General features: G+C 34.1%; 1 protein-coding gene across 4 annotated transcripts in view; it reads right to left on the minus strand.

Annotated features, from left to right (window-relative positions):
* Positions 1–6151: 6151 nt before the first annotated feature.
* The window catches only part of SNX7 (sorting nexin 7), a 94218-nt gene continuing 74768 nt past the window's right edge, over positions 6152–25601 (minus strand). For 2 of the 4 annotated variants that reach the window (XM_012661054.1, XM_012661052.1), the window contains one exon: positions 6152–6592. In XM_012661054.1, the coding sequence (XP_012516508.1) occupies positions 6515–6592 (78 nt within the window). In that variant the 3' untranslated portion in view covers positions 6152–6514. The remainder of the gene's footprint in view (positions 6593–25601) is intronic. The other 2 variants (XM_012661053.1, XM_012661055.1) reach the window with 2 other exon arrangements.

Below are 25601 nucleotides of genomic sequence, written 5' to 3' on the forward strand. Positions count from 1 at the left end.
GGAACTCTTTCTTGGAACTCACCTTGGAACTCTTTCTCTTTCATTCACTGCACTCCAGACACCCCGGTTTTCTTTCACTTCCTCCTATGCATTAAGTTTTTCACTGTCTCGGGGCCTTACAATTGCTGTTTCACTCAGCCGCAATCTACTCCTCTTTGCCGGTTTGGTTTGTTCTTATTCTCTAGATCTTCGGCTGTCCTTCCCTGTCTACTCAACTTAAAAATAGATGCTCCATATTATTCTCTCTTAGTGGCCTGATTACATCATAGCACTTTAAATAATTTGTAATTAGGCATTATTTTGGGTTGAATTGTGTCCCCCTCTAAAAAAACTATGTTTTTTTCTTTTAATTTTTTTTTTTTATTTCAGCATATTACGGGCATACAAATGTTTAGGTTACGTATATTGCCCTTGCCCCACCTGAGTCAGAGCTTCAAGCGTGTCCATCCCCCAGACAGTGGACACTGCACCCATTATGTGTGTATATACCTATCCTCTCTTCCCCCCTCCCATCTGCCTGACGCCCGATGAATGTTATTACTATATGTGCACTTAAGTGTTGATCAGTTAATACCAATTTGATGGTGAGTACATGTGCCCATCAATACATGAGTGGATTAATAAAATGTGGTATATGTACACCATGGAGTTCTACTCAGCCACAAAAAATAATGGTGATCTAGCACCTCTTGTATTATCCTGGATAGAGTTCGAGCCCATTCTACTAAGTGAAGTATCCCAAGAATGGACAAACGAGTACTACATGTACTCACCAAAAAACTATGTTGAAATCCTAACCCCCAATACTTCAGAATGTGACTTTATTTCAATATTAAGTCTTTGTAGAACTAATCTAAAGTTAAAATGATTCCATTAAGGCAGGCCCTATTCCGATAAGAGACGTGATCTTGTAAAAAGGGGAAATTTGGACAGGGAGACATGAACAGAGGGAAGACAATGTGAAAACACACAGTGAGAAGAGGCCACGTGACTGGAGCAATGCATCTATAAGCCAAGGAACGCCAAAGATTGACTGCTGGCAAACACCAGAAGCCAGAAGAGGCAGGGAAGGATTCTTCCCTAGGGCCATGAGGGAGAGCATGGCTTTGCAGATCTCTTGGTTTCAGACTTGTAGCCTCCAGAACTCTGAGACAGTAAGTTTCTGTTGTTTTACACCACCCAGTTTTTGGTACTTTTATAAACCAGCCCTAGGGACTAATACATTCATTAATTGAGATTTATTTATTATTTATGATGTCTGTCTCATTAAGCTTTTAGCTTTATGTGGGCAGGTTATGTCAATTTTATTTACCATTATTGTTTGCAACAGCACAAATGATGTTGTCTGGCACCTAATATGTAGTGGAATATTTTGGGAATTAGTGAATTACTGAATAAGTGGATGTATGGATGATGATATTTTAATGCAAAATCTCAGATTGCTCAAATAAACCATGTAAAAGCAATAATCATTTAATCTTAAAATCAGTAATCATAATACTTCAAGTAGGAAGAAAAAAATTTTGATGCATAATTATCAAATGCATCATTTAACCAGCTCTCATTAGTTATTAAATTACATGTTGTAGAATGATTCTTCTTAAAAAGAGAAAGTATTGTTCTTCTGATCCGATCAAAAGATTACCCTGTCATGTTTTAGAATAAAAAATACAAACAATTTCTTCAATCTCCATGACTTACGTTAACAGAAATATAAACAGGAACTGTAGAAGTTCAAATTTTCCCTTTCGAACGTATGTAATTATAGCCTTAAAGAATTACATGTGCTAAAGTGGTGGCAAAGAAATAAATAGCTGTCCCATTTTCAGGGATCTCATTGCCCAGAACTTTATGAACACGAACATAAATACATTTTCAAACCTGGGGTAATTGTAGTATGTGAAAAGGAGATGAATAATATAATAGTATGCATCCACTGGTTTTTAATTGATGTCTTTCCATTAATTACTATATACATTCACCCACCACACATGCTCTCTCTCTCTCACACACACACCCACGTATGTAAATATGTACCTATATTCATTTATATTCACATATATATATGCATTATATTCTGAACCTTTCTTACTATGATAGCCTTAGTAAATGAGACCATATTTTGCCTGATCTTATGGTTCACTCATGGAGAGACTGGAAATTTCAAGTATTTACTGGGTAACAAGGGAAAGCTGAGGCAAAACTTAATACTTTTTTAAAATTCAAAGTAAGTAGTCAGGCTGGGCATGGTGGCTCATGTCTGTAATCCTGGCACTTTGGGAGGCTGAGTCAGGAGGATCCCTTGAGGCCAGAAGTTAAATACCAGCCTGAGGAATATAGTGAGATCCCCCATCACTACCAAAAAAAAAAAAGGAAGTAGTCAAAGTCAGCTGTTTGTAATTTATTCTTATACTTCCTGGCAATGTAGATTTGGCAGATTAATTTCCCCTTTCCACGATGGGAAATTGCTGCCTATAATAGTTAACTCACAAGCTCAGAATTTTACATGCTAAAATGCCTTTTTTTACAGTATGTTCAGAATTTAATTCTAGCTTTAACAACTGTGAGTTTATACAAAGCCGTTATTAAACACACAGGAACATGATTTCTATGTCTGTAGGCTAGATATCAGAATTGGTTTCCCAGAAAGAATCTGTTTCCAGATAACCTTCGTTATTCTCTGATGTTAGGCTGCTCATGGTTTACATTGCTCTAACCCTATCTATGGTTAAAAATAGCTAGGAATCGGGAAAGTTTTCTCAATCAATTTACTACCTACGATTTTATCAGTACCTAATAGTTACATATTTCTATTTCAGATTATGTAACAAATTGATTTTTCCATTTTGAAATAAACCAAAAGGCCTATGCTATAAGATAGGCCTTTCTAGGAAAACAATTATATCCTTTTTGAAAAATGTTTAACATGTGTTGCAGCCTTTTTATAGAGCTGATAAAAGGAAATTAAGTAATTTCCCAAAGGTCACAGAACTATGTGTGAAAGAGCCAGAACACAATCCAAAGTGTGATTCTAAGGCTCAAGTAAACAGAGAGCTCTTTATACATTATTTAGCATATTCTCACTGGGTGCGCCTTGCCAATAATGACAGCACATTGCTATTTAAAATGCAGCATTTGGACTGGAAGCATCAGCATCCCCGCCCCCCCCCCCAGAAGCTTGTTAGAAATGCAGAACCCCAGGCACCACCCAGACCTACTGAATTAGAATCTGCTTGTTAACAAGATGCCCAGGTGATTCAGGTACATGTCAAAGTTTGAGAAGTGGTGGTCTTGGGAACAGGGATGTTGGAAAGAGACCTACATTATGCTTGATCCATTATTTTCTAATTTGCTCATCAGGGGAAAAATAATTTTTTTAAGTTTCAGTTTCCTCAGAGATAACGGTACCTCTGCTTCTGCATTAATAGAAAGTTTAAATGAGAAAATATTAATCAAATAACTAATAACTGAATTTCACATAAAAATGACTCAATAATTGACAGATATTTTATATACATATATATTTTGCATAAATTGAGAACTATCTCTTAAAATTGCACTCAATCTGTGCTTCTGCTAAGTTTAGAATACCTAAAAAAGACATACCTCTTCTTTTAAAATAATTAATCATATGGTGGAACAAAATATTCACATACCAATCACAATTTTTTTTTAAATAAAAATTATTCTTTTATTAACAAAACAGTGGCATAACTCTTGGTAAAATGTTATACATGCTAATTGGTCTTCCTAACCAGCTTCTGAGGTGGTTTATATTACACTACACATTCACAATTTTTATTCCTTCCATCTTGTACTCTTTAGCCAAGATCTTCTCAACTTTCATTTGGATGTTACAGATACTGACAGCCTGAGGAGTGAGACTGTAGAGCAGGCAAGCAGAGAAAACTCTGAGATTCAAGAGTTTAGGCCCTGATGGGCTTAAGGCAGAAACAGTAAACTTAAAGAAATATAATCAAATTGACCAAGTAGAGGGAAGTGCAGATGCTGAACAGAGAGCCTCCAGGGGAGTGAAACACTGAGAGAGGCCTCTGCTAAAATCCAGAAATGACGTGAATGGGCCTCGATTGTTCTGGTTGTGCCAGTGAGAATATAGACGGAGCGAGGAATTAGGGATCACATAGTGTATCATTCCATTAATATGAAATATCCTGAATAGGCAAATCTTTAGAGGCAAAAAGCAGATTTGTGGTTCCTCAAGCCTGGGGAGATGGGGGAAGGGGGTAAAGGAGTGATAGCTAAAAGGTACTGGTTTCTTTTCGAGGTGATGAAAAACTGAAATGGAAGTAAATAACTATGAACAAGACAATGGTTGCATACGTTACTGTAGATGCAAACCCACGGAATATTGGGCAGTCATTTAAAAAATAGGGCTCTTTTTCACTTTGAAAGATTTCCACAAGATATTATTGAAGAAATGAGAGGCAAAATAGCAAGTATAGTATGATCTCGTTTTTATAAATCCAAGATAAAAACCACAGGTACGTGTAGGTCTGTACAGGATATTATGAGCATGGAAAAATGGAAGGAAGGGTATGTATTAGTTAACATGGGTTACCTTGGCGGCTGTGCATGGTAGTATGTATGTGGGATAGCAGTCACGTGGATGGAAAGGAGAGGGTGAAGAAAGGAATGCAATGCTAAAGAGGAAAAAAAGGTATTGCACTTAAAAACAAAGCGTGTTTGATATAATCCCCGTTGAATCGTTTAATAATCTGACTGACTACCATTTCTCTGCCAGGTCTTCTAAGTTTACTGTATCATTGAACAACCCGTGAGTTAGAGACTATTATCTCCATTTATTATCTCCATCTGAGTTTGAGATTATTATCTCCATTATCTCCAGATGGTGAAACTGAAGTTCATAATGATTAAATAGCTTGCAAAACAATACTGTTGGTGCAATTTTGATAAACAGGAAGGACTCCCACCTAAAAAATTTGTTTTGGATGTCAAGACTGATGATACCATAAGCACACCAATAGGATATGAAACGGTTTATTACTCATACAATGAGGATTTCTGGGGAGAGCAAGGCTGGCTTCCCAGGCTGATTCAAAAGTGGTTTGAGAGAGCTGGGAAAGGAGAGGCTTGGGGTTTTTATGGTGGTCAGGGGTGGATTCCCACATGCAGGAAGGGGCTTGCATGGTTTGAACTTCCTTCCTGTCAATGCCAAAGCAAGAAGCACTTGGGCTTTCTTCACAGCTTGCCCAGATGTGGGGCAGAAGGGGAATAGGGAGGGCTGAGACTTAAAAGCTGCCAGCAAACATCAAAAATGGAGCCAGATTTTTTATTACAAATGGTTTAAAATTTAAAATTTATACATGCCAATATTTAAGAAAACTGTTTAGCTTTATATCTGGATGTGTGTAAGTGAATCTCTTGTTTTAGTTAAAACAATTTAAATGTCTAAGTTTTTACGTAAGTGATAATACCCAAACTGAAGTCATGCACGTAACATAACATGCATGGCTAAATACTTTAAATTTTACTTAAAGTCTTGAGGAATATTTATCTCCAAAAATTTACAAAAATTAAATAACCAACACATTTAGTTTTTTATATTGCTATAAAATTAATATAAATCATTCTGTATGATTAATATTATTAGAATATAAGCTGTGAGAATGAGTGTGTCTTTTTCATTACTTTAGACCATAAGCACCCACAACTGTGCCTTGTAAGGGTAGACAATAAATGAATGGGAGAATAAACTTGATAAACTTAATAAAGTTTACCTTAAAAAACAAAATCTAGATGTGAGTTGTAAAGAGCTTGTAAAAAATGCCGAAAAAGAATATATTTACTAGTGGGAATATGATAAGAATTTTTAACTAATAACTCAAATAGTAATTTAAATCTATCTTGGAAACATTGATTTTAATTGTGGAAAACAATTACTTTTAACAAATCAACTTTTGAATAGTTATCATTAATGTTTAATAATGCTAAATAATTTTTTTAAATTTACTTCAAATTCCTCATATCAAACTGAACAGTATTTCAGGGAAAATGATGATGAAATAAAAGTGAATGCATGGTATACTTGTTAACATATGCAGAATTCATATTAGAATCTGTTTTAGAGGCTTGAGCTAATTCTAGGAAAAGAACACACTGCAAGCAGCCATTTCATATTAAACCTTTTATTAAAACTGAGTCTTTACAACACTGTCATATTCCACAGTCATATATTTTTAAAAAATTCTATATGCAGTTATTGGCACACAAATTTAGGAACATACTTATAACTAAGCTAAATCTCTCTATATACCTGTGTATCGATATATAGGTATATATCTGTCAGGTAGATAGATAGATATCTCCAAATTCATATCAATGACCTGGAATACCTGAGTTTTCAAGTTGTTGGTTTTCCAGATAGTAAAAAACACTTCTCATCCACTTTATAAAGGACACGGCAGATCCAGAAAGAATAACTTTGGTTGATAGATGCTGTTCCCCAAAGATCAAACAGAAGTCCTTGGCAGGATTAAGGTTTATCTTCAGAGGCTTCTTCCAAGTGGAGGTCCGTCTGTGACGTAAGGAATGATTCCCACGTAGCAAGGCACTGAATAATGGAAACACACCATGAGGTGATCAACAGTAGTTCCCTTTCAGTGTAAAAGGGTTAATAAATCCTGACATATTTGGTCCTATAGCAATCCGCCCTACTCCTCTCTCTCAACAGCTTGTCAGAATCCTTGTCATTTTCTATGTATTTTAATTCTTAATGGAGGAACTATTGCTAACTAAGGGGAAAACATTAACAAGTGAAAAGATTAGCATGAACTAGTGTGCTGAAATAATCCACTATTATCCCATTGTCAGGAAAGAAATCAGAGCTCTAAGTTTTAGAGAAAAAGATGGATCCACTTGGATCTGAGAGGCAGGCGTAGGCATCAAGACAGAGGAGTGACGAAACATGCATGCTGTAGTTAGATTTGAATTCTGTTGCATCAGTGTGACCTTGGGAAAGTTGGTTAGCCTTTATTATAGATTCTTCAACTATAAATTAGGATGATGATAGTACTTACCACGAGGGCAACTGTGAAAATTAAGTTTATATAATCTGTATAAATCTCTATGTACGATGCTTAGCACAAAGTAAGTGCTCAGAACGTTAGCAAGCATTATGATGGTCTGATGGGACTGGGTGGTAAGACTTGGTCATTAATGTGCCACAGGAAATGAAAAGGATAGGAGGGGTTTGGACATGGTGGGGACACACAAATCTAAATGTGGCCTACTTGATTTTGCTTAGGGCTGATCCTCTTAATAGACTAGTCTCAAGGTTCTGTGTGAGGCTTATCTACAGCATTATTTTAATAGTCTGTACATATTTAGAATTCTTCTAAAACATACTTATTTTAATGTATATTCAATCTAAGCTACAACTATCTAGGAAAGAAATTACGCTTTTTTTCAAATGTGGATAGGTTGCTATATACATGTCTGTTTCTATATAGTATACTCCAAAGCTGGACTAATTGACACTGGTCTACTTGCCTAAACTGCTTTCATGTCCCTTTTTTTTTTTTTGCCTCTAATCCTTTTACAGTTTTAATGTGTCCATTTCTGAAAACCAATACTAAATGAGAGACCAGAGATTTCTCAGACACTATAAAAACTCAAATGTTAAAAGCTCCCAAATTATAAGTGTGCTCCATTCCAAAAGGTATACATGTAATGTATATGTGTACATATGTATATACACACACATAATTTTTTTCAAACTGAAAATTTACAATATGGGAAGTACTATGCAAAATCAAGTTTTTATAGAGGTTATATATAATTATTTAATTCTGAGATAGTCCCTGAGAGCCTAGGAAACTAATAATATAGCCGGAAGACATACATTTGTATGAAAACAATAAAAAACACTGTTGAAAGATCTAATTGTCAAATAAAAAAAAAAAGATACTGGGTAAAATAGTATTTATTTTGTGATAAATTTATTTTGAAGACCAGGCTTGGAGTAATGCAGATTTCATTAGAATAGTCAAGTCTATCAAGACTTTAAGAAATATTTTTACTTTTAACAGCTTTAGTAGGTACGGGGAGCCACGTACAATGCAAGAAGCACAGTCACTGTAATGAATACAGCTGAGACTTGCTTTTCTCCTCCAGTGAATTACTAACTTTCTGATATTCTACTTCTTCAGATATATAATAATAATAACCTATCTCATAAGGATGGAGAAGTAAGATAGGAGTAGGGGAGGAGTGGCTAGGGAAGAGAGAGAGAAAGTAGCTACTATAAGAACCAACAGCTAAGAGTGATCTCCTCTTAGCACAGGAGAAGAAACCAGATGTCTTTAAGTGCACCTAGATATCTATGCCCATTAAAGAGCATAAAAGATAAATACTTCACATTTAGTGTATTTTTCAATTCTTGGACCCTAAGTAATCTATAATTGTCCAAACTATACATGATTTCAAGGGTAGAGGGGTGGGCATAAAAATCCATTCACTCAATAAATATTTTTGAGTTCTTACTATATGCCAGGCATTAAGATAGGTATTAGGGAACGGCCCTTGACCTCATAGAAATTATGATTTACCAAGAAACACAAGTAAGCAAATACAATTAACTACAGAGTCTATGACACAGCTAATCTAAGACTAGTGTACTAACTAATGTTTCCTAGTGGAAGTGATCACCGGGTTGAGATTAAAAGATGAGCAGAAGGTAAGCCCCATAAATCTCTGCATGTTTGTGGAAGGGCAAAATGAAAAAGAAAGTACAGTGCTCAGGAACTCGGGCCCAGGACTTCTGTTGCTAACCACGATGGTGTAACAGGTACAGGATAGACTCTTCTGCCTAAATCAATCAATCAATCAGGCAGACACAAATTATATGAGACAATGGTTTTCAATACCTTGGACCATAGGCAACAACGGAGATTGATCCCAGAGAAAAGAATCAAATGAGGTGAGTTCTATGATTACCCCAGCGTTAGAGGCTGAATTTTGTTCCCCAAAAGTCACATATTGAAACTCTCAATACCTTAGAATGTGACTGTAGTTGGAGATAAGGCCTTCAAAGAGGAAATTAAGGTAAAATAAGGTTATATGGGTGAGCCCTAATCTAATCTGACCATTATCCTTATAAGAGGAGATTTGAACACACAGAGAAACACCAGAGATGTGAATGAAGAAGAAAAACCATGTGAGGACACAGCAAGAAGGTGGTCATCCATAAGCCAAGGAGAGAGGCCTTAGAAAAACTACCCTGCTGATAACCTTGATCTTGGACTTCCCGCCTCTGTAACTGTGAGAAAATAAATTTCTGTTGTTTAATCCACCCCCGCCCCCAATCTCTGGTATTTTGTTATGGCATCCTTACCAAACTAACATACCAGCTCACTGCCTTAAGATAATTTCCAGGCCATGGTGAAGGGAGAGTGAGCTTAGATATTACCCGGCTGATTCCTAGAGTTGAAGAGATGGAGCTAAGAGTTAGGGGAAAGTGCAGCTAGAGTTCATAGTCCAGAGTACCAGAGAAAAGAGAGGCACAGAAAGAGAAAACTCTGGAGATGCGCAGAGGGTTCCCCATGAACACTCAGCAGAGTACTGATTTGGACATGCCTGTGGGAAAACTACCTGAGGCAGGGAAAAAAGCCATAAGAAAGGATTAAACAGTGTCCAGCATTCTCATAGGGCCCGGAATAGTGTAGGATCCCATCAAGCAGACTGCAAAATCACATAATTCAGAGATATTGGGTACAAGACATTGAAGCATCTTGCCTCAATAGTGGGAAATAATTATCCCTCGACTAAAAGCTACTCAAGTACCACCTAACAAATCTTAAAAGATACTAAAGGTTCAAACTGTTTCCAAATAACTGAGCCTCAGAACAAAGATTAAGAATGGTTATAGGAAAGCAAAAATATACAACATACAACAAGGTAGAATTCACAATGTTTTCTATCCAATTAAGATTACCAGGAATGCAGAGAAGCAGGAAAATACAACTCAGAATGAGGATAAAAATCAACCAATCAAAACTGATCCAGAATTGACAAAGATATTAGAATTAGCAGAAAAGGAAGTTAAAACAATTACTGTGACTATGTTCCAGACGTTGAAAGAGTTAAATAAAGACATGGACCAAACTGAACTTCTAGAGATTAAAATTACAATATATGAGATGAAAAACATACTGGAAGGGATTAATGGCACATAAAACAATGCACTAGAAAAAAATTAGTGAGCATGAAGACATAGGGATAGGAAATATCTAAGAGGAAACACACACAGAAAAAAATAATTAAGAAAAAAGGAAAGAACACCAGTGAGCCATTACAACTTGAAGTAGCATAAAGTACATGTAATTAGAATCCCTGAAAAGGTGGGGGGCAGAAAAAGTATTTGAAATATAAAGGCCAATATTTTTCCAAATTTGATAAAAAAGATAAATCCACAGATCCAAGAAATTCAATGAACCCCAAACATAAGAAACAAGAAGAAAAAGACATCAAGCCATTTTATAACTAAATTGCTCAAAACAAGTAATTAAAAAAAACTTTAAAGAAGCCAGAGAAAAACAATATGTTATATCCAAAGGAAGAAAGATTGACAACATTTCTTACCCCAAATAATGTAAGCAAGAAACAAAGGACCAACATCTTTAAAACAGTGGGGGAAAAAAAAAAAAAATTACTGGCAACCTAGAATTCTATGTCCAGCAAAAATATTCTTCAGAATCAGAAGTAGAATAAAGATGTTTTCAGGCATACAAAAGCTACAAAATTTATCACCAGCAGACTGCACTACAAGATATATATATATTTTTAAGAAGTTTATTATTCAGAAAAAAAAAAATGAGACCAGATAAAATCATAGATCTATACAAAGTAATGGAGAACACTGGATTGGTAATTACATGGGTACACACAATATAAACTTTTCTTACTACTTGAATTTATTTAAATATAATTGACTACTTATTTAAAAGTAGTAATGAGAGCTTATGCTGCATATAAAATATATATATATATATATAAATATGTGTGTGTGTAAAATGTATGACAAAAACACCATAAAGGCCAGGTGAAAGGAAATGAAAGAACGTAATTATACGTTCTTATCTGATAAATGAAGTGGTATAATAATGTACTTGAAGGTAGATTATGATAAATTTAAGATGCATACAATAAACCTGAGGGTAAATACGAAAATAATAAAATGAAGAGTTACATATAATATGCCAACAAAATACGTAAAATGAAACCATGTAAAACTGTCTATTAATCCAAAGAAGGCCAAAAGAGAAAAATGGGAACAGATGGGACAAATAAACAACAAACAGCAAGATAATAACTCATGCCTGAACATATCAATAATGAATTTAAAAGTCTACAGATAGCCTAGACATCCCAATAATAGATGTAGATTGTCTTTTGTATAGATTCATCTATATTCTGCTTAAATTTCTTATAAACACTTTAAATATAAGAACATAAATAGGTTAAAATTAAAACGATGAAAAAATATTTACTATGAAACACATGTCAAAAGAAAAGCTAGAATGGCTACATTAATAACAAAGTAGATTTCAGAGCAAAGATCATTATCAGAGATAAGAAAGATCATTTCACAATTATAAAAGAGTCAATTCATCTAGATGACATAATTTAAAATGTTCTACATAATGATAGTTTCAAAATACATGATACAAAAACTGACAAAAATGCAAGAATAAAGACAAACCTACAACTATAATTGATTCTGATATCCCTCTCTCAAGAATTGATAGACCATGTGAACACAAAATGAGCAACGATATAGAAGATTTGAACCACACTATCATCGAGTTGACCTAATTGATATCTATAGAACAAAAGCAGAATACATACTCTCTTTCACATACACATACATTTATCAAAACAGACCATATTCTGGGCCATACAAGAAGTCACGATAAGTTTTAAAAGGTCTAGTCACATGAAGTATATTCTCTAATAATAATGAAATTAAAACTAAAAATCAGTAATAGGAAGATATCTGAAAAATCCCCAAGTATTTGAAATATAAAAGGGATAATTATAAACGGCCTCTGTATCAAACAAGAAATAAAAAATCAAAAAAGGGAAATTACACAGTATTTTGAACTGAATGAAAATGACAACATAATATATTAAAGATTTTGGTATGCAGAGTGGTGCAATGGGCACTGGAGACTCAGAAGTGGGGAGGTTAGAAGGGGAGTGAGAGAAGAAAAACTACCTATTGGGTGCAATGTACACTATTTGGGTGATGTGTATACTAATAACCTAGACATCACCACTATACAATTCATCTATGTAACCAAAAACTTGTACCCTAAATCTATTGAAATGTATACAAAATTTTTTGTTATGCTACTAAAGTAGCATAGAAATATATAGCACGAAGTGCCTACATTAGAAAAGAGAAAAGATCTCAATGACTGGTTTCTACCTTGAAAACTAAAAAAAGACATATAAAATCCCAAATAAACAGGAAAAAAAAAAACCCAGAAAAGATCAGAGTGGGAATCAATGAAAGAGAAGAGAAAAAAAATTAAAGAAAAATTAATAAACCTAAATGTTGGATCTTTGAGGAAATTAATAAAATTTTTAGCCATAATATCATAAAAAAAAGAGACATGATACATATTACCAAGGGTCAAGAATGAGAGCAGTAACATAGGATCAGACTCTACTGAAAGAAAAAAGGAATAGTACGAAGAACTTCATGCCTATACATTTAACAACATAGATAAAATGAACCAATTACTTAAAAGAAATATACACCAAAACTCACTCCAGAAGAAAGAGGTAACCCAGACGGATCTGAATATGTAGTTAAATATCTTCCCACAGAAACAAAAAACACTTCAAGCCAAGAAGTCGGAATAGGTGAATTCTATCAAACATTTAAGGAAAAAATCATAATAATTTTACACATTCTAGAAAATTGAAGATATAAGAATGCTTTCCAAAAAATCCAAATCAAAGACATTACAAGAGAAGAAAACTACAGACCAATATTCCTCATAAACACAGAAACAAAAATCCTAAACAAAATTTTAGCAAACCAAATCCATCAATCAATATTAAGAATTATACAACATGACCAAATGGGGCGTATCCCAGAAATGCAAGATTGGATTAACATTCATATATCAGTCAACTGACTATATTAAATGTAATATCATTTCAATAGACACAGAAAAAGCATTTGTCAAATTCCAATATGCATTCCTGATTTAAAAAAAAGTAGAAAATTAGGAATACAAGAGAACTTCTATAATCTAAGGAGGAATATAAAAAAAAAACTATATCATACACAGACATACAATAAATACTAGCTGTTATTAATATTTTACTACATTTGAATGTCAAGAAGAATAAATCGTAACTTAGCTTTATATATACTCACTAATCTCTTTTACCAAATTTTGAGTATAAAAAAGAAGGAAATACAAAAATACCAAAAAGTAACTTTTAAAAATATATCAACAATGTTTACAAAACAGAAAACTATTAACTGGGTTGGGAGGGCTGATAGAGAACAAAACCATACTTCACATTTGGGGAGAGCCCTCTGTTTCCCTTGCAAACCTTCTTTCTACTAGAGCTCTCTGGTCTCTTCTCTGCAAATCTGTACACAAGCTAGTATCTGTTAACCCAGCAGGGCAGCCCAAGGCAATTACTGCTTTCCGAAGATAACATATCTTTTTGATAACTCTGCAAAACTATCAATTAAATAAACTTCTGAATATTCTCAAGGTAGAATTCCAAATGAAATTCTGAATAGTCTGCTCTATTTAGAATACCCGTCAAATAAGTGATGCAAATTGCGCAAAAGATGGCATTAGTCCTCAAGTGAACAAACTTCTATCACTGTCATATTTTGCTTCAACTATGTTAGTTTAACAAAAGTACAAAGGTATTCAGTAGTCATTCATGCTGACTAATGTGAATTAACATATTCATTTCTAAAGAAAGTCCTAAAAGAACACTGAAACATGGTAAAAGAGACAAATCAGCTATTTAACTATCTCCTTACCATCCTCCATACTAGAGGCAGAAAAAAGATTTATATATTTTGAAATATAGAGCATTATAGAACAATTAGGAAAGAATAGCAACAGAAATAAAGTTAACAACTGCCCTATATAGATATGAATAGTTGGTCAGACATTATGATGACTACTTTATATAGCGCCTTCTTAAACCTCATAATGACTCTTACCCTTTTTTACAGATGAGAAAGCTGAGGCTCAAATGGCTTAAGTATGTTTATGATATTACAGATCTTGTAAGTGGGACATCCGGTATTTATTCATCAATAAATGGAGAATAACCAATCTCCTGAATTACTACCAGGGTACATTTAATAAGTCACTGGGCCATCAGAATGAGATGCCTTTCTTTTACATAGCAGAAGGAGGGTGATTTTAGAAGGGGTGGTGGGTAAGGAAATGTATGACTGTAGGGGCATCAGTCTGATCTAATTTTAGGAAAAAGGATACACAGAAGTTGAGTGTATAGAAATTGATTTCTTCATATCTCATGGAAATTCTTTATGTGTTTCCAAGAGCACATATGTACTTTGAAGATGACTGAGTTAGTACACTCCAGGCATATGGTAAGTGCTCAGAAAATATAGATGACTGTAGAGAAGGAATGTATTAAACAACTGATGCTAAGATGCTGGTCATCACAAAAACTGTATTTTTCTATCTGAACGCTAATCGACTGACATCCTGGTTTCTAGTGCTCTCTAAACTTCTTAATGTTAAGTTTTGCCCTAAAATCCTGATCCCCATTCAAGTTGCTGAACAGTAAGGTTTCTGGATCTGCAAAGCTGAGGATTTGACCTTGAAGTATGTAGCTCTTGATACTACCAGATCTCTTTTGGAAACCTGACAGCAATTTTTTTACCAAATAAATATGTTAACTGCCCTTCCCACCAATGTTTAATAGTCGCCTGAGTTACCTGATATCTCGCACATATATCAAGTTAATGTACATAATTTTTTAAAAAACAATAAAAAGACGATCTCTAACGCTTCTTAAATCCCTTTACTTTCTTGTTTTCTTTTGAGTATGAAAACCTAAGTAAAAGTCAAGAAATAGATTGTTTATACCACATAAACAATTTAGTTCAGTGCATATCTACTGTGTGCAGGATTATGGTAATTGGGATATAAGGAATTGTTAAAACAACATCCAAAAAAATCTCAAAACCTAGTGTGAGACTTGCTTATAATTATAAATTATGTATTTTTAAAAGGTGCTTCTTTTTGTTATTTGGCTTTCCATTGCTATCAAGCAATTAGTTTGTTTTCTACTTTTTGAATCAATACAATTAGTGAAGAAAGCTAGTATCTCTCAAAATCAGAGTAACGACGGAAAATACCCAGCACCACTGTTGCTCTGACCTTTAATAGCGCTGATCAGCTCACTCTAGCTTTGGATTCTCATATTATGACAGGAGAATCGACACCATAAGCTCCACTTTCATTTCAATAAGGTATCATTTTCCATACATCTTATTTCATACTCTGATGAAATCAGGTAATTTCATTTTACAATTAAGAAAACGTATTCTCAGAGTGCAGTACTATGTTTTTCCCAGTGCTCGGCACGAAACCATAGCGAATGTCTCCTTCTCACTGCAGGAAGAGAAAGCTGATAAACATGCTACACATGCCAGGATGTGAGGCGACCAGAAAGCAAGTTTATCACAAATCCTCATTAATTGAGAATCCAGTGCACGTTTTCCCTAGGTGGCTCCAGTTTATATATAGCCAAAGGCCAAAACTGCAGCTTCCCTTTGAGAGCAGAACTCTGAGAAAAAGAGCCATCACAGTCAGCAAAGTGAGCTAGAGCTGGGGGAAACAGACCCAACAGGTAAACAAAGTCCTTTTGTTCCTATGCACAGGCTTAAAACCTTTTCAAATACAATATACAAAGACAGGATACTTAGAAAATTAAGTTCTAATTTCAAAACTAACTTTTAGTTTTGAAAATACATCTCTTGCTACTTCAGTGAAGGTGATAATGACATTTTGCATTACAAGAGATTATTAATGCCTCTTCTGTTCTCCTAAGTAGGTAGTAATCCCACAAGCAGATGTGGCCAAATTTCCTAACAAGTAAATGGTGACAATAATGGTGTTTCTGTTGATATAATATAGCTTCCAACGGAAGCTTCCACATTTAAGAATCAATATTTTCTCAAGCTTGTGGCATATGAGGAGGTTCTGCACTATAGTGCGACTTTAGGCAAATCGCTTTACTTCTCTGGGCCTATTTACCTATTCACAGAATAAGGGGATTGGACTATGCATGTCCATTAAGTTTCATCCCAGTACTAAAATTGAAGGTTTCCAGAGGCTAATTGCGGCACACAAAAAGTTGGCTAATGAGATCACATACAATTTATAAATATGCTTTGCTCTGCTTGGGTTGATCTACTGTGGAATGCAGCAAACAAAACTTGGCTGCCTGCGATGGCTCACACCTGTAATCCTAGCACTTTGGGAGGCCGAGGAAGGAGGAATGCTTGAGGTCAGGAGTTCAAGACCAGCCTGGGCAAAAATGAAGCCCTATCTCTATAAAAATTAAAAAAAAAAATTGCTGGGCATGGTGGCCTGTGCCTGTCATCAAGGCTACTTGAAAGGCTGAGGCAGAGGGGTGGCTTAGGCCCAGGAGTTTGAGGTTGCAGTAAGCTATGATGATGCCACTGCACTGTAGCCTGGACAATAGAGCAAGACTCTGCCTCCAAAAAAATAAGCAAATAAATAAAATTTTACTTTTCCCCCCAGCATTTGGTATTTATAAGATAATTATCATTGTAAATAATTTCCAGATAACATTCATAAATATATCAGAAATACTTTCAATCACCACTACAGCTATGACAACTAGTAGCCTATTAATACATCGACTGAAGGCTTATTATGTGCTAGACAATGAGTTAAGTGCTTTTCTTTCATTCATTCATTCATTCATTCATTCATCTATTTAGCAGTTTTAAAACCTATTTTCCGTATTGGCAATTTCAGGCTCCAAGTAAAATTAGTGGCTTAAGGCATATGCTGGTCAAGATTCTTGGAAAGATATCTATGAGTATGAAAGCTTAAAAATTATTTTTGGTAACTCACTGGGAGTACTAAACTTTGCTCCTAAGACTTTTCTTTCATTTCATGTATTCTATTATATACACACATACATACATGTATATATACATATATTTATATTTCGGTACCCAAACAAATTTGTGAAGTAGGTACTACTATTTTTAGCACTTTATATTAATAGATGAGGATACTGAAGCTCATTGAGATAAAGAAAAGTCCTCAAGGCCGCTTAGCTGAGAGTCAGAAGTTACGCCTGTCTCTTTGCCACCATGTGATAATACCAAAGTAATATTTGATATGTCCAGAGGTGATGGCACCAACCTGTTCATGGAAACAGCTAACAGAAAATTCACTTTCATCCAAATTACTACCTAAGTAAAAAGCAATAAAATATGATCTGTGTATCTCTATGCAAATGATGTAAAATAACTAGAAATATGCCTAATAACATACCTATTATTATAGAATGTGATAAAAGCCAAATCTTACCATATATTTCTTTTAAAAACAGAAATTCCTATATTAAACTCAAAGTGTTGCGCTTCTATTTCTCCTCTCTTATCTAAAAGTACCTTTTAGAGAGTACCACGATAACTGCATCTCTCTCAATAAACAATGGCAAGTATGACTGAGTGTCCTCTAAGTATTTTAATATTGTCTCAAATGATCTTGGGCACAGACAATATAATCGACATTTGACGCAACATTGAAGCTCAAATTTGTAATAATTTCTACACTAGGCCAATTTTCTCATAAAATTATTTAGCATCTATAAAAATTATATGTTATGCCTAAAATGAGGGCAACAGGTGTATAACATTTTAGTAGTTGCTTTTTATCACGCAAACCTAAGATTTGAAATATGTATCAGGAGATACATATTTTGAAATGCTGATATGTAATCAATCCAAAAAAAAATTAGAGATAATGTTTCCAGGGAAAAGCAACTTTTGTTATTTTGCAGTAGCTCAAAATTATTCATTAAATTTCATTTTTTGGAAAAGTCTAAATTCAGCTTCTGAGAATCATCTGCCAATTTATAATTTTGGAAATATCAATAACTTTAAAATAACAAGATTTGCATATTTTTCTAAAAATTACTTTTATACAGTGCTCAAGAATGTAAGTGATAAGTCTGCATTTGTAAATACTGCAAATACTTAAATGACTACAACACAGAGTTAATACAAGAGGACTCATTAACTACAAACGCCATCTTGTGGTCAATTTTTTATTATTTTGCAGTGTTATTCTGTAGATGTCTAACTCAAGATCTGACAGACGGTGCCTTAGATATTTATTCCATTTCTCTCATTTTTACACATGGCAACATTGGGGCTCCAGAATTATAATATATTGGAAATCTTTGTAAGAGGAACTTAAAACAAGAACCAAATTCGAATTCATATCCTTTCTACCCATACTTTTTTCTGTACTCTATCATCATTGCTGTTGACTTACAACAAGCCAATTACATGAAGTTCGTCCAGTTTAATACTAGACACTTCAAACATCAAGCTAATTTGTTTTGGTTTAACTGTATACTGACTACATAGAAGACCACATTTACCTTTGGATTATTGGAAAATTTATCAAGGCACAACTATGATGTTTAAGCACATTATTTTAAAGCATTTCACAAGTGTTCTAATTTTTTTCTCATAAGGACTTGTGAGGGTTGTATGTGGATGGGGGAAGGGAGGAGTATCAATACCTCTGTTTGACAGATTAACAAACTGGGTATAAAGAGGACATGATTAAGATTTTACAGCTGGCTAGTGGCGGGCATCATGATATCCAACTTCAATTTTATCATTAGAAAACCCACCTTCTCCATGGAAGATGTTATTAATATATCATGCAGGGTAAGTGTGCGTGTGTGTGTGTATGTTTTAAATTATTTCTTCCTTTTCTATATAGGAATTATGATATTTCTCTATAGCATATAATGTGTCATTTATAATGGACAATAAGTAGAAAGTCCTTGACTCAGAAACTACACATTTTTAGATATTATCTCATTATAGTATGTAATCTCCTTCTATTCAAATCCCTGATTGACTTAACTACAGAAAAACCCATTTGGTTCAAAGGATGGGAAGGAGCACACACTGTCTACAGCTACACCTGGGTGTAACTTCCCATTTCACATCTAAGCTCAACTTCATTTGTATAGAGAACAGAGAAATAATTAGATTACAGAATACAGGGGATTGTGAGAATGTTTTAATAGGTGTTTTTAAGAAAGCAGAAACCTGCAAAACAACAAAAATCTTTAAGACATATCTGAGACATAATAAAAGAGGTCCACAGTTATGTGGAAACATGAGTTGTAGCTATGTCTTTTAGATATTTAATTCAGAACAGAAATCATCATTTATCAAACAACAAAACTGTTAAGTAGATAATAATTTAGAATTCTAAAAATGAAAAGTATGTAATTTTAAGGTTTCCTTAAAAGTAAATAAAAATCAAACTCTGATGCATTTAAACTTAATTCTATTGCTGTGTTTTATATACTTCATATATTATATAGATTATAAACTTTTAGATGACAAAGGATCCTACCTCTATTAAGTCTAAGACATAAACTCTTAAAAACAAGAAGAACTTTACAGCAGTGCTTCTCAAACTCTGGCGAAGAATGATTGTTTTTTTCTTTCGATCTGCTAAGGACCACTAAGTGGTCCTACTAACCATGCAGTTCATGCCATGGAAATCACCACAAAAGCTGGACAATATCTATTGTTCCATAGCATTCAACAAGTCAAGTCTACTAATCACCTACTTGGATGTCTTGGTAATGTCTAATTGCTACAGAGGATTCTAATTACTTTCAATTTCTGAATTGACTCTGTAATAACTTATAAGATGGGCACCAGTCTACCTTTTAAGAAGCATTACTTTAGAGATCAACATAATTACCTAAGGTTTCCCAAACCATGTTTGGTGGAATACTAACCCTGCATACCACTATACAATTATATACATGTAACAAAATTAAATTTATGTTCCCTAAATCTATTAAAATTAAAAAGGGGGAGGGGAAGAGAATTGGTTGTTTAGAGAAACAGTTTCCTATTAGACTCTAAGCTCCATGAAGTCAGAATACATCACTTTAACCACTGCACCCTGTTCATTTATTATTTGTGACATTATTTTGTTACTTTTATTTACTTATGTTGTGAACCATACCTGCTCAAGTATAGTAAAACTTCATGAACCTAACTAACACATACCAATTAAAATGTATAGTTGTCTAATCAGACATAAAATTTATGCATGAGCTCTGAAAACAAGCATTTAAAAAGCAAATTAAAAGTGATATTATGAAGTATTTGACTTCCTTAAAAGAATGAAGTGGCTAAATGGTTTGGAGTTGGGGGAAGAAACACTGATCTAGTCAAGGAAATTACTGTGTTTCAGATTCACAAACCATGTAAGTATATAAAATACTCTGAGAACTGTTTTAGTAAATAAACCTGCTTAATTTAATTATTACTTTGCTGTATATTTTGTTTTCAGTCAGAAGTGTCTTCTAACATAAGGGGACCTTAATAATATGACTCTTATAAGACTTAAATTTTGATAAAAGCAGATTTCAAAGAGGTCACCAAAATAAATACCTAGTAAATAAACTGATCTCGGAAAAGTATACTATTAGAAACATGCCGAAGATTACCTAATGCAAAATAACTTTGGCTTGAGTACAAAGATTCCTGAAGAAAGAAGCTAGTTAGATTTACCTCTTAGGATATGAAAGCAGGACCTTGTTAATAAAATACAGGATAATATTTACCTTCTAATTTGCCATGGTAGGGGATACTCATCTATATTCCAGTGAAAAGCTGCATCAAATTGTTCAGACATAAGTACAAAAGTTAGTTGGCTATAGCAGAACAATCTTTTAAGCCATGTGGAATTGGACACTCCGAGTTTTTCAGAAACTTAAACACATTATGCATTGCCAACCTTCTCCAACACAGTGAAACAGTACAATCTAGATGGAAGGCACCTGGCTATCACGTTGCCCTACTTGATGACAGCTAAAGTAAAATCAGTGCAAAAAAAAATGATTGTGAGATCAACTATGTCCCCAAATAGATAATAATTAGAGACTCAGAGAACTATGCCCAGGGACTTCCTCTGACATTTGTAATAGTCAATTTAAAAATGTTTTTATGAAATGTCTTAAATGTAGATGTACCTAAGCTCAACTTATAATTCTTGCTTCTTGACTTATCCAAAATTTCTGGGTAACAATTTGTCAAACTGAGAAGGCACTTTCTGGATGGTGTCTATGGTAGCTAATCTCCAAAGACTTCCTAGGATTATATGACATTATTCTACCTCTGTGTGTCTTGCTCTGATCATTGTGTATCTTTAGATTCTATTTGAAATAAGAACTGACTGCTCAACAAAAAATGATTTCCATGGTATATACAGTGAAAAGGAGAACAAGATTAATCATTAAGTAATCAATAATGTCGGTCTCTTTATTAGAAACACAAGAAGAAAGCCTCTAGATACTCAATGGATTGTCATTTAATGGCATAAAGAAAATGCAAAGTGGGTGTTTTCCTTTTACTGATGGTGACCATCCCTAAATGAATCGGATGGTCCATAGAAGAGTCGTGGGATGTAGGCTGAATTTCCTAATCTGTTCAGGCTTCCAATGACTGCCTCCCAGTGGATAGGACAATAGACAATGTAGACACAAGGATTTAATGCATTCGAAAATTACACTGGTATAGAAATGGCTAGACTCCGTAAATTTCTAAGGCTTTTAGCCTCCCAAGCTGGTGTGTTTGCTTTGCAGGAAATCTACACTACACATAATGGGAATCTATCAATTTTAGGGTGTGTAACATAGTTTTGAAGCATTCTTCACATAGTTCCAAAGATACAGTTTGCTCTTTTTTTGAAGAGCTGCTTTAGCACTATCAGGAAATCTGTCTTCCTGGGTCCTAGGGTTTAGGTCAGGGTTTAATAACTGTTATGAGGCATGATTGTAAACAGAAATGCACCTTGATATGGATTAAAAAAATCCCTGTCCTGGATAACTCTGGATTATTCTAACTCTAGTTAACTTCTTAATTTTTATGATAAAGAAAGGGAGTCTAACTTAAATAAGGTGGCTTTTTACTTATATTGAGCCTAGGATATGGCCAATATAAAAAAGAATTAATGATTCAATACAGATTATCTATTACGCCTCTGTCTCAACATTTTGAAAGAAAATGAAAATATTACCTATCATTCCTTAGGCTCAAAACTATGCTAACCAACTACGTGGGTAAACCTTCTATGACTTCCATTCTTCTCTCTGAAGATAGGCTGTTCACAAAGGATTGGGCAGTATTAGGTGACTGTGTAGTGTGTGTATTAAAAATAACAGAAGAGGTTAACTACTTTGGAAACACGTGTCATTGTTCCAGTGTTCCCAAAAACCTTCTCTGGAGCTATTTTAGTATTCACCTAGGAGAGAAACATGGTCTGCATTTCTCCTGGGTAAGTGAAGGTCTGTCAATCTTCCCTCTAGGAGTAAGTTTAGAACTAAAGGCTTTAACTGGGGTTTCGTAAACACTGCTTTCAGATTGGTAAAGGAAGGGCTTTTGTACTGCTCACTGAAAAAAGAATATACCCAGCTTTCTCTTTATGTGCCAATGAATAGTTTTTGTTTTTCTATCTCTATAAATATACTGGATTTTAGTTACCTTTTATTTGTATTTTCCTCACCCTTTCAATTTATACTTTTATTCTCCTTGATGGAGAAAACAAGAGTGAAATATAAATTAGGTAATTGCTTTCTCAGTTTCCATTACACACTTTCTGCTAGGGATTTTATTATAGCTCATTAATTCCTCAGTTCCTTGCATCTAAAGAGTCTTGTTACACCCATTCTCATTTGACTCTGATACTGTTTGGAAGTTCTTCACTTTTTTCCCCAAAAACCTCACTTCTGCTTGAAATGTGCCCTCCCTAGCACGTCCTGTCTTTTTCTGTGTTCATCCTTGACTGTAGCGCCTCTACCATCTTCGCTTTCCATAGCGTGTGCCCCATAGGCATAATCAAATCTGATTCTTTCTCTGCTTCATTCTTTTCACTTTTTAGAATTGCTCACTCCTCATAAGTCATATTCTCTTTTGGAATCTATGACTTTGAAAGTATAACTAACTTTTCTATAATTTTTAAAGCCACTTTACTAAATTCTAGGGAATATGACTGAGAATGGCCAGGGTTTCCTTCCTTTGCTTTCACCTCCCAGATTTTGAAACTAGTACTTTCTCCCTAGGTGGCTGCAATGTTAAAGTAACAGTACTTCTTTGTTAGTCAGAATTGAGTCCAGGGAGGCTATTCTCATTGCTTTTTTCAATTCAAACAGATGAGCACAAAGTTAATAATTCCTCTGATTTTCAGCTTTTAAAGTAATGTTTAAATTTTTAAAAATTTCTCTCCGAAATGTAAATGTCACCCATCCAAATCTTGCTTAGAAAGCAGTTTTATAATCGTTGTTAATATAGATTAATCTCTTAAAGTCAGAATATTTGGGAAGTGTCCTAATTTGGAACAGGGTATTTTCTAGTAAATATTCACAAAATCTACAAAATGTTTCAGAGTATGTGATGCAACACTACAGTTAAAACAAATAACTCATTCACTAGATTTTATTTTGCCATTTCCTCTACATGATATAAATTTCTAATAAATGTACAGCTGAAGAACCTTCTGGACGCTCAATGCTCCTTCATTCTGAGTTTGTAGACGACTGCTGTGAGATCTACTTTTTCAAAATGTCTGTAATTGTAAAATGACCCATAAATAACTGGACTTAGATTTTAGGAAAACATTAGCAGTACTGCTCATTTGGATAGATGGTACACCTGTGTAATGATTTTTTTCTTTCCTCATTTATCTTCAAGAAAATGTCCTTCACTATAATTGTTTTTCTGCCTCCTAAATGTCCATATAGATACATATAGCTATGTTATCTAGTAAAGATAGAACCTTCTATTAAGTCTATCCATTAAAATTCAAGCAAATAAAACACATTTAAATATTCCTCCACTAGAAAAAGTAATAATTTGTAGGTCTGTATAAAGTGAATAAATTTTATATACACATAAAATTTCTCCTCTAATAAACTTTAATGTCATAATGGCAAGATTTAAGTTTGAATTTGGATCCTCTCCAGTGCTTAGAACAGGGCTTTGATGACAACAGAATCGTAAATAAATAATTTTTCATGAGGCAACTGACATTCTTAAATAAGACTGGTAGCATATGAAATGCAGTAATCATAGAACTGGTTATTTTTTGAAATTCTTAATAAGAAAAAGTTTTTAAAAAGCTAATGTTATAATTATTTTTAATAGTATTATTTATGATTGTAAAAAGAGAAAAAACACAAATGTGCAACTATTAGTAATTATCTAAGGTAATGAAGATATATCAATACGGTGTTATATGAAGATTGTGACACTATGTGGAAAAGTATATAAAACAAAAGGAAAGTATGGAACTGAAAATAATATATATTCACTTTAATCATCATGACACAAAATAAGTAAACATATGTGTTTTTATGTTGACACATTCAGAAAGCACCAGGCCTCATAACTCTCTGAATTCTTAGAGAGGGGGAAAGAAAGAGCCATGCAGAAAAGTTAACATTAATATCTTAACCTTAAAATAGTAAATTATTTTTCTATAACTATATTTAAATATACCACTCCCTAGAAGAAAGGGTTATGGGTGTTCTTTATTTCATCTTTACACATTGGAGTACTTTGCTTTTGTTGATGCTATTGTTTGTTTTCAAGGAGTCTGAATTACTTCCCTAACCAGAAAACTAAGGCTATAAAACAAGGACTTCCATACATCTACTATTAATAATAATTCTAAAATAAACTATACAAAGGATTAAACTATATTCTAAAACAAACTATGCAAAGAAATTAACTACATTCCTTTATTATATGAACTTAACTGCAAACTGCTTAATTTGGCAAAAATTAACATTACTGGAAACTTGGGCCAGCTGGATTGAGGGGAAGAAAGCTACCTCCAAGAGTTACAGAGAAAGTTAAGGGAGATGCCATAAGGGACATATAGAGTAGGACTGATTATAGCAGGTACTCAGAAGTGTAACTACAGTAGGCATATATTAAGAATCTGCTATGTGCTACACATGTGCTTTGACATAGCTCCCTATACTGACTCTAGTCTTCATCATAACTTTCTTTTGAATTCCCCACCCTTTCTTACATCAAGCTGTCCTTAACATGTTAAAGACAAAGAAAACAAAGACATTAAGATGATCAAAAGGCCTTCAATCAAGAATGTAAAGGAAATCAGAGCTGTCTGACATCGCCTTAGTTACACAGGTGAATTCACTGAACTGGGTAGATTCCCTATTCCCTTCTGAAGTTCTTGCCAAGTCCAGGGCCATTCCAA

This window comes from Propithecus coquereli, unplaced genomic scaffold (assembly GCF_000956105.1).
Source record: "Propithecus coquereli isolate 6110/MARCELLA unplaced genomic scaffold, Pcoq_1.0 Scaffold7, whole genome shotgun sequence".
In the NCBI taxonomy this organism is placed as follows: domain Eukaryota; kingdom Metazoa; phylum Chordata; class Mammalia; order Primates; family Indriidae; genus Propithecus; species Propithecus coquereli.